The 17817-nt window shown below is 38.0% G+C and overlaps 2 protein-coding genes across 5 annotated transcripts in view; one reads left to right on the top strand and one right to left on the bottom strand.

The window, feature by feature from the left end:
* The window catches only part of LOC124160650 (centromere-associated protein E-like), a 36716-nt gene extending 33326 nt beyond the window's left edge, over positions 1-3390 (top strand). For both annotated transcript variants that reach the window (XM_046536568.1, XM_046536567.1), the window contains one exon: positions 1530-3390. In XM_046536568.1, coding sequence (XP_046392524.1) covers positions 1530-1612 — 83 coding nt within the window. In that variant the 3' untranslated portion in view covers positions 1613-3390. The remainder of the gene's footprint in view (positions 1-1529) is intronic.
* Positions 3318-17340, bottom strand: LOC124160653. Of its 3 annotated transcripts, none has more exons than XM_046536570.1 (8): positions 17146-17340; positions 16573-16892; positions 13671-13778; positions 11406-11579; positions 10213-10573; positions 8872-9005; positions 8202-8408; positions 3318-3717 (listed from the first exon to the last, which is right to left on the bottom strand). In XM_046536570.1, the coding sequence occupies exons 1-8, from the start codon at positions 17210-17212 to the stop codon at positions 3673-3675; spliced, it is 1416 nt and encodes a 471-aa protein (XP_046392526.1). In that variant the 5' UTR covers positions 17213-17340; the 3' UTR covers positions 3318-3672. The 3 variants fall into 3 exon arrangements, with proteins under 3 accessions (XP_046392526.1, XP_046392528.1, XP_046392527.1); XM_046536572.1 differs by lacking the exon at positions 3318-3717 and adding an exon at positions 4419-4536; XM_046536571.1 differs by lacking the exon at positions 3318-3717 and adding an exon at positions 6888-7088.
* Between the last annotated feature and the right edge of the window lie 477 nt (positions 17341-17817).

Here is a 17817-nt window from a genome sequence, read left to right as displayed (position 1 = left end):
ATATTTGTCCAGCTATTCTCCACTGATTTTTCAGTCTGATCTATTCCTATCTAACTCTCCACTACTTCTTTAAAGGCCTGTTGATTTTTTGGCTCCATAGTTTCTCTAATTGCCAGGCATTTTCACTGATTTCTTCAATTTCAGATGGCATGTCATCCGCACTAGATTATGATCACTGTTGATATCTGCCCCCGGGTAGCTTTTACAGTCCTTTATCTGGTTCCTAAACCTCTGCTTCCCTAAAATATAATCTAGTTGAACTCTTTTGTCTCCTGGCATTTTCCATGTATATCTTCTTCGCATGTGATTCTTAAATAGCCTGTTGGCAACCACTAATTTGTGTTCTGTGCAGAGTTCCAGGAGCCTTTGTCCTCTTTCATTTCGATTTCCTAATCCATATTTTCTGGTTATTCTTCTATTCTGACCTTCGCCGAAGACAGCGTTCCAATCACCTAAAACAATAAGGTTTTCTTCACCCTTGACCTGTTTGATAACTTCCCTGATATTATCGTAGACGTCTTCAACTTCTTCATCCTCGTAGTCTGTTGTAGGCATGTAAACATGTACCACTATGGTATCTATCGGCTTAGTCTCTAACTTTATCATTACTATCCTCTCATTGTAATATAGAAAGCTTTTCACACGCATTCTGGCACTTTTTCTGAGCATTATCCCAACCCCAGCATTACTGTTTAGAGATCCAGTGTGTATAATCCTATAGCTTCCACTCCAAAAGTCTCCTTCCTTAGGCCACTTCATTTCACTGATTTCTAGCACGTCGATATTGAATATTTCCATTTCCTCCTTAAGTTTTCTAGGTTACCGCAAGTCCTAAGTGATCTCACGTTCCATGTACCTATCCTCATAACTTTATCACAATTGCCCAATGTACCCTCTTGGGTAGTCCCTGCCCCGAGATCCAAATGGGGGACTAGTTTACCTCTGGAAATTTTTACGTGAGAGAATTCCATCATGTCAGATTATTTAAAGTTGGGGTAGCTGCGACTCCTCGGGATAATTATGTGGTGGTTTCCCCTTGCCTTCCACATCGCAGTACTGCAGCCATTTAGGTAAATGTTACTACGCCTGAAGTGAAATGAGTGTCGCTGTACTGACCATTGTGGTCTCCACCTTCACTCATATGATGAAGAGCTGCTGCCCTCTTCCCTTCCCTAATGTGAGGCATAATTGTTGGTACCTCCCATCGCCAAGTCGCGGCATCTACACAGGTTTAATATGTTGTTTAAATGGCCTATCTTACCTAGGGAAAGATCCATACCACCTCGGAATGCCACCGCTTTTTGTCCATGACTGCTTATTTGACAAGTTAACTCGCTTTTATCGCAGCTAACCTCAATATCTTGAGGTTGACCCACCATCCGCAACCCAGTGGATGCACTTGGTGACTCAAAGCTCAGCCGCGAGCCTTTATTTATATAATTACATATTTTATACTTCTGTTGTAACTATAAATACAGTAAGCAATTCCAATCTCCCAGCATTCTTAGATCATGCTCATTATTTTGCAGGAGGGTCTATGGATTCAGGTCAAGCGGCAGGGGCAGGCCGAGGGTGGGGCAGCTACCTTCATCTCTGGCCTAGTGCTCCCTGAAGATATGGGATGTCAATATGGTTGACCCCACTCACTGTATAGTATTTAAGGACCATGGCATATGTATGCCTCCAGTCCATTTCAACGCTTGTGATAAAAGTTGAAATATTTTTTATGAGTTTAGAATCAAACAACGTTTTTATTGAAGTGGAGGTTGTGTTGGGCTGTGTTGTAATGAAATTTATGAATTTGTAGGTATAGATCATGTGTTTGGAGTGGTTTGGAGAGGTATCTGTGAAGTAATAAATCATCTATTAGGGGAGTCAGTGATTTGAAAATATGGCATTATGACCTAGTTTATTTCAACCTTTGTATACCTGAGGGTTATAAGTGCCTACAAGTGTGTTTCAAGGAAATGCATTGAACTGGGTTCTAATTACAGAAGCAGGTCTGCAATTTTGAAGTATTTTCAATGAAACGAATCTTCTGGTAATGTTTAACATGTTTACGCACAGCAGGTGAAAGTTTGTTGCTAGGCTTTCTATCGTGGCTTAGTCTAAATTGAACTCTCCGTTACACTCCAGGTTTTTAATTTTTACATTACTACCAGTTACCTGGAAAGCTTAAAAATATTTTATTTTATTTTTATACCAGAAGTTGAGTGATGGGTATACATAGTTAAATTATGTTTTTAGGGCATGTAATGTATTTTGCAATTGATTTCTTTTGATGTGTGTCATTGTTGATTGGTGAAAGCTGTTGAATTCTCTTTGAAGCTGTTGAAGTATTTTTCATACATCTTAATTATGTGAAATAGTAAGGAATTCCATGTATACTTATTAGGTTTTCTTAGATAAATGGAAGCTAGTCATGCAAGGGTTACCTTATTAAGATTGAAAATTTAATTTATATTTAAGCAAGGTATGTGTTTAGTCTTTTTAGTTTCTTTTATTACATATTTGCATTTAGGTCTTGAAAATCCTCTTCAATGATTTGAAATTTTAACTGAAGCATTACAGGTTTATTTATTATTACCTGAAACTGAGGAAGGAAAAGATTGTTTCACAAAATGAATATTATCATTATATTCTGAAGTGCATTATCATGTGGAAAAGTGATGGCAAATTGAAAAAAATCATGTTGCTTTTTGATAGGGCTTAGTAGTGAACCAAAAGATAAACCACCTTTTTCTCTTTGAACTTCTGTTGTATTCTCTTTCTGTCGATGTGTCATTAACAACTCCAAAATGTTTTGATGATGATTTAAATTATATGTTAGTAGGAAGCAAATAATTTTCATTTTCTAAGTAGATTTGGAAGATTTCATCGATGTATGCTCACAGTAATAATTTATTTCTATTTTGATTGCCTCATGATAGTAACTATGTAATTTAGAAGTCATGTGCATATGTATTATTACTTCTTTAGTGTATTATTTTATTTTGGAGCAATTTGTTTTTTGTTTCAAAATGTTGACAGAGCCATGAAGTTTTAAGGCAATTATTTAATTTTAACTGTCTATTTATGAATCCAAAGAGGGAATTGATTTTTTCTCTAGCGCTGAAAAAAGTCAATGCTTTCTTATTGAAGCGCAGTTAATACGATCACGTTTCCAAAACTGCGATCCCACTTTGTATGAAAAAATATTTCATGTACTTATAGGTCATTCAATACCATTCTGCTTTAAAACGGTTCTCATGCTCTTCATGAAAGATCATTGTTGATGTGGTCCCCTTTTTCCTAAATATGTTTGTGAATCAAATAAGAGAGGTGCTAAAAGTTTTATTTGCAAGTTTTGTACAGATAATTGTTACCAAATAAAGCTTTCGTTATCTTTGATTTTCTTTGTCTAGTAAAATATTTAAGAAGTTATCCTCAGTCCTTTTCTGTCTATAGTTCACGTGCAGATGTTGCCCAGAGGTATTATTTTATCCTACATCCAAAAAATTAGTAGCTTTTAAAAATCCTTTATATTGCTTCTATATCACTGATTTCATTACAAGTTTTTAAAAATTCAAATACATTTTTTCTTGAAAGGCATTGCTTATATTTTTTGGTAATTGGTACGTGCTGGAGAGATGATTTGACTCACAGTATTCTCATCTCTTATCTTCTCCATCTTCAAAACAGGCTTACCAATGCTTGCATTACTTTAGGCTCACATGCCTGTAATATCCCAGAAAAATGGCATGATAATAATACAGCTATCAAGGAATTAAAATTCAGCATAATTGTTAGTATTGATGGGAATAGCATTCGCGGAATTACAGAAAAAAATGTGTTTATGTTTACATATAATTGAGTTCCAGATTTTGTGCAATATTGTTTTAGTTTTTGTTACATCTATGTTGATGAAATGTTTAATATATTTTAGTATTTCACATTCATAATCCTGATGACATTATTGTGTTTTAATTTTATGGTGCAAAACTGTTGCAAACTTGTTGCTATGCATAAAAAGCGGTAACTTTTTAAAAGTATCTTGTTTTGCCATGTGGAATTCTGGCTTTATTCTGCTTATCAAGGAGATTAGGAAATCTCTTCAGACCTGGAAGCTGAATCCCTCCCCTCCAGTAGTCTCTCCAAGGTCATCATTCAACATGCCACCAGAGAAGATAGGCATACCTGTACGCATGTGATTTCAATGCTGTGAAGTTTGAGGTAAGAATACGTTTTTGAGTTCTTATCACATGAACACTAGGATTTAACAAGAATGTTAATGAAGTATTTTTCTGTAGTTCACTGCATCCATCAACTGTATCAGTTCTACACAATTAACTCAGTAGAATTGTTTCATGATGGAAATAATGATCTCGGATTCTTATGTAGTTGTTTTGCATAAAAAACTTAATTACACAACCCAGGTTTCTTACAGTATCAACATCATCAGGTGCATTATATAGATCTCTTGCCATTTACTCTCCTTGGCATAGCTGGGGACCTTTTTTGATTCTAATAATGTCAATCCTCAATGAAAGCTGGGTCCTGTAGTAAAGATTTTTTTTGTGGAGCAACTAAATAGCTCATTAAGGCCTGGTACATTCCCAGCACACTTGGTGAAAAAATTCTCTTATTTTGTCTACTTACAAGGGGAGACCACATACCTAGCTTCACCTTTTTCAATGCCGTTTTTTTTATGGCCTTCGGAATGTTGAACACATCTCTGAACTAGAAGTGGTTCCGTTGAATGAGCCTTAGTTTGGCTGTAATTAATTAATTTTCATACGGTACTTTTCACAAGCCATGTATAATCTTAAAATATCGCACCTCTCTTCAGACGGATGGGGTGGGGTAGTGGTAGCGTATGCCTCCCACCCAGGAGGCTAGGGTTTGGGGCTTCGTCATGACAGTATACTTTGTTGTCTTCATTGTGATCATATGGCGTCAAGTTTTTCATTAATTTTAATTGCAGCAGCCATAGACATGAGACAATTTTTTTATCATCATAATGGTGTTTAGGTGTTTAAGCAGTGTCAATGCAAATGCAGAGAAATGAAGGCTACACTTGCTACTCTCCTCAAAAACATACCGAAAGGTTAACGGTTAAAGGTTAAGGGGGGCTATTACAGTAGCTTTTTTTTTTTCGAAGAAATGACATTGTTGGTGGGCCTCTTGTTATTATATTGGAAGGACTACGGATGATGTTTGGAAGCGGTGAGCACAAAAGACATTGGGCGTAATTGTTGCTTTTAACCCTCTAGTGGGTGCGACTGTTATTTTTACACGACCGGGCAAATGGCGTACTTTGCCCATGATATGCCCATGTATGATAATATGTACTCAATTTTTGTTAAAATTAATCTTTATTTGTTGAAATTAGTTCAATCTTGTTAATTTATAGGAGATACAGATATAAAGGTACACAGGTGGTACCGGTGGTACACGGCCGGTCGTGCGGCGTAATGTATACGCCATGGGTGACGGGTTCCTCAGGCTGATCAAAAAAAAATTAGCTTCAATACCTCGAACTTTGAAAACTCGCAATATAGGCAGTCAAATTACATTGTAGGAATAAACAAGACCATTTTAGCCCAGAATGTATGTACAATGTTGAAATCCTTGGTTTTTGAAAATAGACGTATTTTATACGCCAGCACACCCGGTCCAGGGTCATCAACTTTTATTTCATCCTATTTATTAATTGAAATTATATTCCGGAATGGTTCTTTTAGCACATAGATACTGTGTAAGTAAACTTCCTTTGGAGTAAAGTTAATTACAAGTGTTAGACAGATATGGCATTTTATATTCGTTTTGTGTTCTTATTAATTATGTCTGTATGCATATTGTTGCTCATCGCGAGCCTTTAATGGTATGTGCTCTCGCAAGAGTGGTTTTCATTGATAATTTGGAAGTTGAGCACTATAAGCAAAGAAAAAATTAATACTTTAGCGCACACCAACTCTTGCTACGGTAGTCGTCGTATCTCCGCGTTTGAAATGACACTCCTTATATACCTAAATGCCATTATGATGATAAAAAAATTGTCTCATGTCTATGGCTGCTGCAATTAAAATTAAGGAAAAACTTGACGCCATATGATCACAATGAAGACAACAAAATATACTGTCATGACGAAGCCCCGAACCCTAGCCCCCTGGGTGGGAGGCATACGCTACCACTACCCCACCCCATTCGTCTGAAGAGAGGTGCGATATTTTTAAATTATATACGGCTTGAGAAAAGTACAGCATGAAAATGAATGAATTAAAGCCAAACTAAGGCCCATTCAACGGAACCACTACTAGTTCAGAGATGTGTTCACCATTCCGAATGTCTTAAAAAATACGGCATTGAAAAAGGCGGAGCAAGGTATGTGGTCTCCCCTTGTTAGTGATATCCTCTTCTTGTGCCTCCATTTCGATGCCTGACTTAAAATAATTTAAGTAAATCAGGACTAGCCAAAGTGAATGCATCTTATGCACCATCTTGTCTGGTATAGTCCACCAATTTCCACACAGGGGAATGATGTTTCGGCAGCTTAATTGGCCGAAGCACTCGACTGGTAATCAGGGGATCAGGGCTTGAATACCTGCCAAGGTGAATGATTTTTTTCTCTGTGGAATTTTTGCACAGCCTGACTTAACTATCATCATCAGGGCTGAAGTATTCTGTCTCTGAAGCTTATTTATAATATTACCCACAGTTTAGTGTGATATCCGTTGTTTCTGATTGGCTGGGGTGCAAGCAGTCTTAGAGTTGGACCTGTTCAGGCATCTGCCTTATGACTGGTGGCAATGATCTAGCCAGTTACCATCCCTAATAATGATGCTTGAGTCAGGCGTTGAAACTTTGGCAGTGTTGGGAGAACTCACCTGGTGGTGAACTCAAGAGAATTTTATTCATAGATGTTCACTATTTCCATAAACACTTTTACATTTCATTTTCATTAACAGAAGGTTTAAGACTTAATATTATATCCATATGCATTTTTACTACTACAGTGGGAAACCTCACTTAATGTTTCCCATCATTTAAAAGTAAAATTTTTTTCTGCCTAGTAAAGGATGGTTTTATTTCATATCATCCTGCCTTTCCTGAAAGACGAATTCAAATATAGATTAAATAAAAATCTACCCTAATACAAGAATGGAATGTAACTGATTGATTTTCAAAATTATATATTGAAAAATGACCCACCAAAAGCAAAAGCACTCCTTTAAAACAGACCACCCATCATCCTCTTTCTCGTTTAACCCTTTCCCTATGAAGGCCGTGTTTCCACGGCTTGAATTTTTCGACGCTAAAGGCTGAAGGCCGTGTTTTCACGGCTTTGCGGTCAAGCATGCCAAGTGGGTCTGAAGCGCCATTAGGGTCCCTAAGCATGAGAGGTCTGACCCTTTCTTATTGTCCGTGTGGGGATTATCGCGGCCCATTCCGCCACATAATGTCCCACTCAAGGAATGGTCACTTATTAGTTTATAAGTTAGAATAACTAAAAACGTACATCTTGCATTTATTAAAAATCAATGCCAAGAATTACATTCTGGATGTGCGGCTGATTGGTTCCAAATTTTAAACGGAACTCTAGCGTTCATATTAACGGAGTTGATCATCACCGAGAACAAATTTTGGAGACGCTAAGGTTAGATGTTTAATTGTTATTTTTAAACCTTACTTACCAATTTATAGGAGCGATAAATTATTATTGAAAGATAAAGTATTTGTTGGTCTATGATATAATGCCCTTTTGCTGAAAACCCTAAAAATAACCGTAGAAATTTGTTTAAAAGCTCTAGAGGCATTGCAAAATGAAAGGTATACATTGATGAACTGACATTTGCTGCAATAGTAACAATTAAAAAAAATTAAAATCGCACTATTAATAATAAACTGACCGCAAAAGTACGCCGTGATGGGCTGCCTTTGGGAAAAGGGTCAAGGGTTATATTTGCCCAGTTGCCGAGGAAAGGGTCCGGCACCCCGCTAGGCAAGGTCATTCAGTGGAGGAAGCGACTACCTGGACAATTCCTTGCCGAGAAACAACTCCGTACAGGGGGAAAAAGAAATGCTCAAAGGCTTCGTACAGCCAAAACCAACTTTCCGTGAAGGAGCCTGGCGCGAAAGGGTTAAGTATTACTCTTGTAACAACAATGTTAATGTAAGAAATGCGAGTGCTGTCTAGTACGAGAATTCTCTGTTTTGCCTACCTTGGTTGCTTCCTCAGTTATACACGAACTAACTTGAGAGCGGAGGTCCTCCTCTATTCTCTCCTCCCTTTCTAAGTGTTGGCCCAACTTTGACTCGACTTCTGGCTCGTTTTTGGCTGTGTCCAGCAGAGCTTGTAGCTCCCCCTCTTTCCCACCGCCTTGCTTCCTCAGTTCTTCAATCCTCCTCTGTGCTTCTTCTCTCAGTTCCTAGCCAAGGAAGATTATTGAGGGTAAATATATGGATTATATTTTGTGGTATTAGTATTTTACTGTTATGATAAATGGATAGAATGGCATTTTAAATATTTGACTGAACTGCTGATGAGAGAAGGATATGGATATGTGGAGAGACAGAATTCTCACAAACCAAGTTCAACATTCAAACCAAGTTCAACGTGTTCAGTACATCAAAGTTAATTTCTGTTATTGCAGTGCTGCCTATGAACCGTGTGTACATACACTCAACATAGTCAGTATTTCAGTCATGGAAAGAAAAAGTGTGAAATTGCTCACTGCATTAATGTCTTTCGAGAAAATTTCTGTCCAATACTGAGATGGTTAATGAGAAGAAGGTACTTGGTATAAGGTGTGTGAAAGTAATGTAAATACTTATGTTTCTTCCAATTTGTTTCTTATATGTGTATAAATCCGACAGAATCATTATACAAACCTTCCTTTTGAGCGTTTCTTGTCTTTTCCGTTCCCTCTCTTGTTTAATGCGATCAAGTTGTGCATCATCCCTTCTGCAGCGTTCATTTTTGACTGACAATGAGTGGAAGAACTTTGTTTTGCTATCGCTTGATTCTGTGGCAATAAAAGACTAAAAGTTTCATAGGTGGAGACAAGTAAATACTTTAACTCAATATTTAATGTTTTACAACAGAGCTAATAACATGTGAAAATCAAGAGCCTAGTGGCACATTGGTATTAGATTGATTTAAAATTGGTAATTTTGGGTACTTTTTCAGTTGTGTAGGTATTTATTTTTTACTATTGTAGTAGGAGATGAACTTCTTCATCTCAGATTACTATTGCGTGGGTGTGTTGACGACTACAGTTCCGCTGGTACTACTGCCTGCATCTTCAGGTCGAAGAGTGATTTGAACTTTAGAATCTGAACAAGAAACTGTTGTCATCGCCACAGCAACCCATGCGGCAGTAACTGTAAATGAAGACGTTCAACACACACCACAGAAATCTCTCTTCTCACGTAGTAGGAGATGCATTGCGAGAATAATATGTGGTAGGAGACCCAAAATTTGCTGTTTTTGATAAATGATATACTATATTAGGCAATGATAGAAGAGAAACATTTTTAACTCGTGTGATTGTCTTGAACAATATAGTTAAACTTTGGCTCACTTAAAATCAAAAACTTAGCATCTGGGAAGCTAGTCTTTGCCTGCCTATTAATATAAATGTTATGAGTTTTATGTTCAAATTTTCTGTTATGTTTTGAGGATATCAGGATTAAATCATGGTCACACAATGAGTAGCAAAAGACCCTTTCTATACTGTGAAAATATGTGGTTACCAAAAAAACTCCTCTGTTGAAACAATGGAGAATCATTTGATTTTATTGCTATAAATGCAGTAATCCATGACAATGTTACTCTAGATGAAAATTGATTGTTGGAAGAAGAATATTAATTCTAATGCATTAAAATTGTTAAAACTGAATTTGAAATCGTCAAGTCAAAGGACATCATTTAAAAGAACAAATAAATAAATCCTTTTATCCATCCCTGGCTGAAAAGTAGTAATTCAATTGGAGAAGCACAGTAATGCACGTGAGAAAGCACTGCTCTTTTATAGGTATGACCATCCAGGAAACATAATGCAATCTCTCTGCTTATTCCATTAAGGAAGAAACCAATGAAATTATTCCAGAGTTTATTATTTTATAGGTTCTAAAGACTTCATTGAGGCTTGCATCAAATGTCTTTGGAAAAATATCACCCAATATACATATCACCCAGTCTCCTATTGAGTAATCTTAAGTTGTTCTTACCTTGCAATAATTCGTCATTTGCAAATGTGGATTTCCCATACTCAGGTGAATTTATGCAGCCATTTTCTCTCCATGATCTTTTATGCCGTTGAGTGGAGTATCTACTGCTAAACTGGTTGCCATGGTTTGTTGCAATTCTTGACTTTTTTGATCTTCTGGTGGGTGAACGAGATGTTAAAACTAGGCTTTCATTTCCTTGATTGCTGTCGGGCTCCACACTGTAGTCAGCCATTCCAGAGTTTAATAATGCTATCCTAATTGACAGTGGATTTGTTTCATTTTTTAAGTCTTCAGCTAGCCTTTTTGGTTTGTGAGGTTCTCCAATGGGATTACCATGCTCAACCCAGGTTCTGCTTATTACCTTCATTTCAAAAAGAATCAAAATTCATGCATTTTTTTCAAGTCACTTTGGATGGAACCAGTTGTTTCAGTGTCGAATATATATTTTTTGAGAATGAACAAACTTTGGTTACTATTTTAGTTTTTGTATTGGAGGGTTTCGGGAGCAGCTGCGTATTATGTTTTGTCAAGAGAGCTTTCGCAGCTAATGCAAGGCACATCATCTATTTACGCACCCTGCTATTGCTACAAAAGCTTGTTTGACAAAGCAATATGGAGCTACTCCCAAAAGCCTCTGATACAAAGGAATCTTGCAGCTTAAGCTTATTTTTCAACACTATTAGTTATAATCGAAATATAAATCATACACATGTATTAAGCAGATAGAGATATTGCTATGCATTTTTAAGTGAGATGAATGATGTTAACAGGAAAAAAGAATCCCCATTTTCATCAGTCTTCATGCTTGTGTCAGAAGTAATGTCCTTTTTATTCACACTCTCGCAGTGGCTCTTTCTGCACCCTTTACTTCATCAGCATGATTAGTCCATAAATAGATCTAATAAATGTGCCTTTGAGCACTCTTAAGTGACTGTGTTCAGAGTCAGATTAACCCACCATGAGGGTTGGGTGCAGTGTCAGCAATGAAGTGGCTCAGGGTACAGAGAAGATGAGGGAGGAAGAGACAGAGTCACTTCAGAAGATAAGGAACAAAACTCTTAGGCCCCACAGGCATCTACCAATATACTTCACCTCATAGTTGATCTATCACTGGCTATGTTTCTTGGAGTTCAATAGTGGTAGGACTTCCTAATACCTTGAAGTGTTGCAATCTCATTAGTATACATTTTTACCTCCATCTCCAGTTCATGCAATAGCAGACGGCGCCGCTCTCCATGCTTGTATTGCTGCCAGTATTCATCACAAGCTACAATAGCAGACTTGAGTCCACGGTTCAAAGACTTCTCCTCCACCTCACTAAACTTTGATGCCAGAGTCTTTAAAGAAAAACCATTATCCCCTCCAGCCTGTAATACAAGTAGTGGAAAGAAAAAAATATGTAAGAAATGTAGGATTCCTTCAGACATTTTATTTTTGTGACTGCTTGGTTGCATTCATAGATATGCATCACTGATTATCTATGTTAACGGTGGGTAAGCCCTATAAGATAATATATTCATGTTCTTTTTCCATGGAGGTTTTGGAAAGTAAGAGTGTCAGGAGCTTTGTCTGGGCTATCTGTCATTTCTGGGGATGGAAAGTTTTATTAGCAAGGTCATTGTACATCAATAGGGTGGTTTCCTTTTATTTTTTTATTGCCTAAATCGAAAGATTATTACTCCTGGAGTACGTATTTCACGCTTTTAGATTTTTAAATGACGATATCTATTTTTCGCGATTAAATGAAAAGTGAAAAATTTCAAGCGCGCGAAAACGCGACGGCTAAGTAGGAATGATGGGAAAAAGTCCATGCGACGCATTTCTGGTTCCCCCTCCCGCCTTGTGAGGTGACCTTGATCGAGGCTCTGAGCTCTGATAGGACGCAGGATGCTAGCGGGTAGCTGAGTACCTTGCTGGCTGGTAGCGCTTGCCTTAAAAAAGGTTTATTAATACCTTATCAAACGAAGAAAACTTTCCGACCTTAGCCAGTTTTAATAGGTGATTATTAAGACATGTTTCCCTGAGCTCTGTGCCTCATGCATGCATTGGTAACCTCAGACGATGTATAACTCCTATCCTCTCGTGTAGAAACTAGGTCCCTGTGACGTCACGTGGAGTGGAATCGCATGGGCGCCAATCTGGCCTTTTTCAAATGAGGATAAAATTTGACCCTTGCCATTCGCCTAGACCTGTATTTCAAAAACCAAATAATTTGTGTATTATGAATACACTAATGGTGGGTAACGAATCGCAATCAATGCCTTTCGTTTTCTTTAATGAAGGAAACTATCCTATTCAACCTCATAATAAGGCTTTGCCTACTAATGTCACGGATTTTGATGAAACTTGGTACATATCATCCCTTTACTATGGTATGAAAGAGCCTAAATATTTTTTGCCTAGCTTCAGCAGTGCTACAGTTATAGCATTTGTTACTTTAGGATGCATCTCAATTTATTTCATTTTTATCGCATGCTTTTCAAGGTGCTCTGTTTTACTCCTAAAATTATTTTTAACTTTTTTGAGTATGGTTTCCTTTCAAAATTTTCAGCTGTTACTGCAAGGGTGTGAGGATTATGGATAAAATGACATGAACCTTTGGTATTTTTACCCCTATAAGCTCAGATACAAGTGAACGATGTTTTATGAATTTTCCTCATTCTCCTAGCATAATATGAATTGAAGTTAAATATGAGAATATGTATACATGATATGTGTTTCTTCTTCCACAGGACTAACCTCATTTCTCATTTTTTAACGAGGTGAAAAATGCTGTTTGCTTTTAAATTATTAAGGAAAGCAATATTAGCAATTTTTAAAAGCTTTTATTTTTTATTTTTCTTCATCATTTTTCTAACATAAGCTCATGAGTGGACTTCATGATTTTTTTTTTCAGAAAGTTAATATTACAGCAGTGTGCTTCAAATAGTGCTTCATAAGCTCGTTGTCGAAAATTTATCAGAAAAATATGCTCATTGTAGTTGCATCATATGGATTAATTCAAAATTTCCAGTCAAGTTGAAATAATTTTATATGCACATTGCACAAGAATTGAGCAGAGAGGGAAATTTCTTGAAGACTATAATTTATTTTATAGTAGATTGGATCCATATTAGGTTGCATTTGAAAATAATTACTTTTGTATTGAAAAATTATTCATGTGGTTTTGAGTACTAAAGAAGCAAACTAAGGGAAAAGCATTCTCATGCTCTTTTAATCAATTATCTGTCAAAAAAGTACTTCATTGAATATGCCTTGATTGGAGTAGGAATGTCTAAATTGATATTTCCATTTCGGTCTTGCATAGATGAAAATTCAGAGTAAATGTTGTGTATCACCTCAATATTTTGGGTAAGAAAACAGTTTAATACCTTTACTTATACCTTGTGCATGCCTCTGATTATCTCATACTTTTTTGTTTCTGTGAGATAGGAATTTAGTTAAGAATGATAACTCACCAGTTCGGCAAACACACATGACCAGTCCACTCCCATGCGATCACACGTACTACTCATTTGCTCTATTTCATCATTCAGCGTAGTGTCCTTAAAACAGAAGGGCAAAACCTACAAGAAACAATATTACTGGCTAGAATAAATTTCCTTGACTGTCTCAATCGAAAATTTTTTTTCCAAGAATTGACTATGAAGGAGAGTTTACAATAAATATAAATACAAATCATCATAAGATTCGTGTAAGGTGTAACATATTTGCAGGATGAAAAGCATGTAGTTGCCATTCAAGTTAGTAAAAGTAGGCTCTCAGAAGCCAATGAAAAGCTGAAAATATAGGAAATGATCATAAGGCTATTCATATGGACCAATAGCTGAATTGGTTAGACTACAGCAAAGGGTATCCACTGGTGGAGCTTGTGGACCATTTAGTAAAAAATAAAGTCATGTAGGGGAACCCAGGGCGGAACGGGCTAAGTGTTTTTATAGTGCGAAAAAAGGTGCTGTGCAAGTGGCAATACCGTAGTGTAGCATAACATAATGTTTATTTAGCAACACCAATCTGAACTAGTTATAGTTATTGCCGCTTTTTTTAGCACTTAAATATCTCTTACTCTGTTCCGCCCCAGGTTCCCCTATATATCACCTCCAAGCCCCCACAATGCTCTATCTATTGTCACCCTTTCTCATTGTCATGCTTGCTATTTAAATTGATGGATGCAAGTGCAGTGGTGTAGCCAGGATTTTGAAATTCGGGGGGTTTACCAGAGATTTTGGGCCCCTTCTGGGATGTATGGAAAACACCCCAGGTCAAAGAGTGTCCAGGGGTCTTCCCCGAAAATTTTGATGTTGAAAACATGATTTTTAGGACTCAAAAACAGTAATTTTGTATTAGTTTTTATAAAAATAAAGTATTTTCAATTGGATGAAGTAAAAGCTTCAAAGGCTCAAGGGGGTAGTTGTAACCTGGATGACCCTCCCACGTGGCTACGCCACTGGACAAATGTTATCTTTATTTAGAACACATAATGAGACATGAAGGCCTGTTTAAGACAGACATGCAAGGACAAGTAGATAGAAAAAATGGCAAAGGAATGCCTTGGATAAAACAATATGGAGATTGTGGGAACCACCATGCCAGAGTAAATATTTCACTGGTTCTCATAGGTAACTTGTGCATGAATTGTGTTGCGTAGGCTAATGGGTTAGCTTTCATGAACCGTGCATGCTCAAGTCAGTGGTGCATGTAGATGCTCCCTATAGGTGATTGTGCCTGTCAGGAATGCTGTAAAATTCAGGTAAGCCATTAGGGTCTGCCTCCACGTACCTTTTCCGAGTGCTTAGCAATCACATGAAGATGGATCGATAGTAGTTGGAGCCAAGGTTAGGTTAGCTCATTTTAAATTTGGACACCATGATATTGATATGATGATATATTGTATTTAAAGATATTAGGCTGATTGTATATTTAACCATGCTCGTGTGCGATTTATTAAACTTAAGACTACAGTTCTTAGTTTTTTCCCATTTTCAGGTAGGGGAACGTAAACAGCACCTGTAGCTCTACCTGATTACCTCCAAGCTGCACTGATTACTTAAGGCTGATTTACTGTATGTAGTTGTATCACACAAATCGAGGATATCGTTGGGTATACATGGTAGATGATAGGTACTACTGATAGTTGAGTTGTACTGAAGGGTTACCTCTCGGAAGTTTGGGGAAAAGGATCAATAAGGAAACTGACCGGGCAAAACAAAGAAAACTCGCCACCCTATGGCGAGTATTTGTTATATTGCGGTAAATACAAATGAAAGAGGAAAGTGGCCGTGGTAGTGGTGGAGTTGGTGGTAGGAGAAAGGAGAGGGTTGGTTACCGCCAGCTACCGGGGATGACTAGAAGACAGCTGCCCGAGCTGCAGCAACGACGGCACAAGTTATGAAGCGGGAACAGCGCCGCCTCGTCCCGCGGAAGGCCTTATATATGACCCTATTGCCGGTGGAGGGGGGGGGGGGGGGGTGTCTCTACTGGCGTCGTCCTGCCAGGTCCTCATTTGACTCCAGCACGACCGGCCAGCCTTAATTCGAGCCAGCATGCACGGCTCAGTACTATGTCATTAAACTTGCTTGTTTTTCCATGCCGGCTTTGGAACCATCCGTCCAATACCTATGGAATCTTGGAATCTATCTTATCTTGGAATGCACAGAATTTCTCGGACGTCAGTCACAGTGGCATACCTAACAAAAACATGTTTCACATAGGGAAAGAGACATAGCACGAGGCATTTTACTCTGGTGGAAGATTTCTAGTTTACGTGAAGGCCTTTTAACACAATTTAATGACTGTTTTGATGTAATTTCTGGGAATTATGTCTGTCTACCAGTATTAATAAATCCATACTCATGTTCCACGTAGACCCGACTTCACCTGCTCGGAAATACAGTTAGGTTCCTTTGAGCTGGGGAGGATAAAGATGGCCATCTACTCAATTTTTCCAGAAGATAAGGAGGGGGGCGCCCTCACCTTAATACGCCCTAGCCAAGGGGAAACTTGGAACTGTTTTAGAACAGGATGATAATAAAAAAAATACAGTGTCCGAGTGCGATAATTAAAAGATAGTAATTACAGTAACTTACATAGGGACGTTAATTATCTTCTTATTGGTCCTGTTTAAAATGCCGCGATATATCAGGTGAACGGTATCTTTGGTTTTTGTTTTTGAACTATATATAACGATTTTTATTGGGAAACCTCGTATTGCCATTGTTAAGAACTGAATAAGACAGCGATACATTTAGATACCGTGATATATTTCGACATATAGCCCAGACTAGGGGTAGCGGACCTTTCCGCGGTCTATTCTGGCCGTAATAAAATTTTCGCTGGTCGGGTTCGACACTATGGACTCACATAACCCTTTGGTATCTTGAAGGACGCAATCCTGCGGAACAGTCGTTCGGTCAACTTCCTCAGCTTTTCTTGAGGCGTCTCCTCTTTCCGCTTTGAGTGGCGGCCACGACCACGTGGTCCAGCTCCTCTCCCAGGCTGCCTGCCAATCGGGCGGCCGCGACCCCAATCACGCATTTCTCTTCTCCTCCTGCTGTAGCCATCCTCCCGCTGGATTTCGTCCGTCCCAAGTTCAGTTAACGCAAGACTTTCTTCTTTCTCTCCTCGGCCGTGAACTAAGGAATACAAACTGGCGTCAGCATAAGAGCTCATCTCCTCTTCCACTGGGAATGAAAAAGGAACGAAGCACTAACGATAAATAATAGATTGCTGATACGCTGCAGGCAGGGCCGGGTTTTCGATCAGGCTAATTAGGCTTCAACCTAGGGCCTCAAGACCAAGGGAGGCCTACTTTCAAATTGTTGGCAAAATTAAATGGCATTTTTATGAAGGTGCCATTCACAACATGTTTCATTTAACGTAGTGATATATACCACAATCATCCACAGCAGAGAATAACGAACTTAATTTACTTACATTGGACACTGACTGCTGGCATCGCAAACAGTATGGACACGATTACGGTTACAGTGCATCCTCGCATCTTGATAAAAATTGTGAAACTGGATCATTGCGTGGGTAAAAAATCCGTCAATGCATGAAAAACCAGTGTAAAACGGATGTAACGTGGTTTTCGGAGCTTGCGTCGCTGGCAAATACAATAAACACCGTTGTCTGGCGACGACAAAAATTGGGAATTAGTGGCAATGACGGGGATTGAAAACTGAAGCGAGTTTTTAAGAAACATTTCCTACCATTTGAACAGGTTATTTGGTAGCTTCTTGGTATGCGCAATAATGTGAAATGATTTTAGAACGTTAGACAATACCAATTAATTGTTATTTGGAGTTCTCGAGAGAATGCAAATCCAATCAAAGTACGCATGTCACGGAGAATCTCAAGATTTTATATCATTCGCCATGCTCCGCGTTGAAAGTGACATCGGCATTGACATCTGATAGAATTTGAAAAAATCGAGAGGGGCGGAAGAGAGTATATTTGTACGTAGTGCTAAAAAAATCTTAATAACTTTATATCTCGCGCAAGAACGACGTGATAATTAAGACACTGAAAGGAAATACTTTATTTTATTCTGGAAAAAAGTTCTCCGTAACATGGAATTTCCGTAGCAAAAAAAATCATTAAAAT

Source organism: Ischnura elegans, chromosome 6, assembly GCF_921293095.1.
Source record: "Ischnura elegans chromosome 6, ioIscEleg1.1, whole genome shotgun sequence".
NCBI classification, from domain to species: Eukaryota; Metazoa; Arthropoda; class Insecta; order Odonata; family Coenagrionidae; genus Ischnura; species Ischnura elegans.
This window is presented reverse-complemented; position numbering and strand designations above follow the sequence as displayed.

Bases quoted from the DNA above. Each gene is read 5' to 3' on its own strand.
- LOC124160653 (XM_046536570.1), bottom strand. From the start codon at position 17,212: ATGCGAGGATGCACTGTAACCGTAATCGTGTCCATACTGTTTGCGATG. The intron at 11,580-13,670 runs GTGAGTTATCAT...CTTGTATTACAG, and splicing joins CATGTGTGTTTGCCGAACTG to GCTGGAGGGGATAATGGTTT. The intron at 9,006-10,212 runs GTAAGAACAACT...TTATTGCCACAG, and splicing joins AAATGACGAATTATTGCAAG to AATCAAGCGATAGCAAAACA.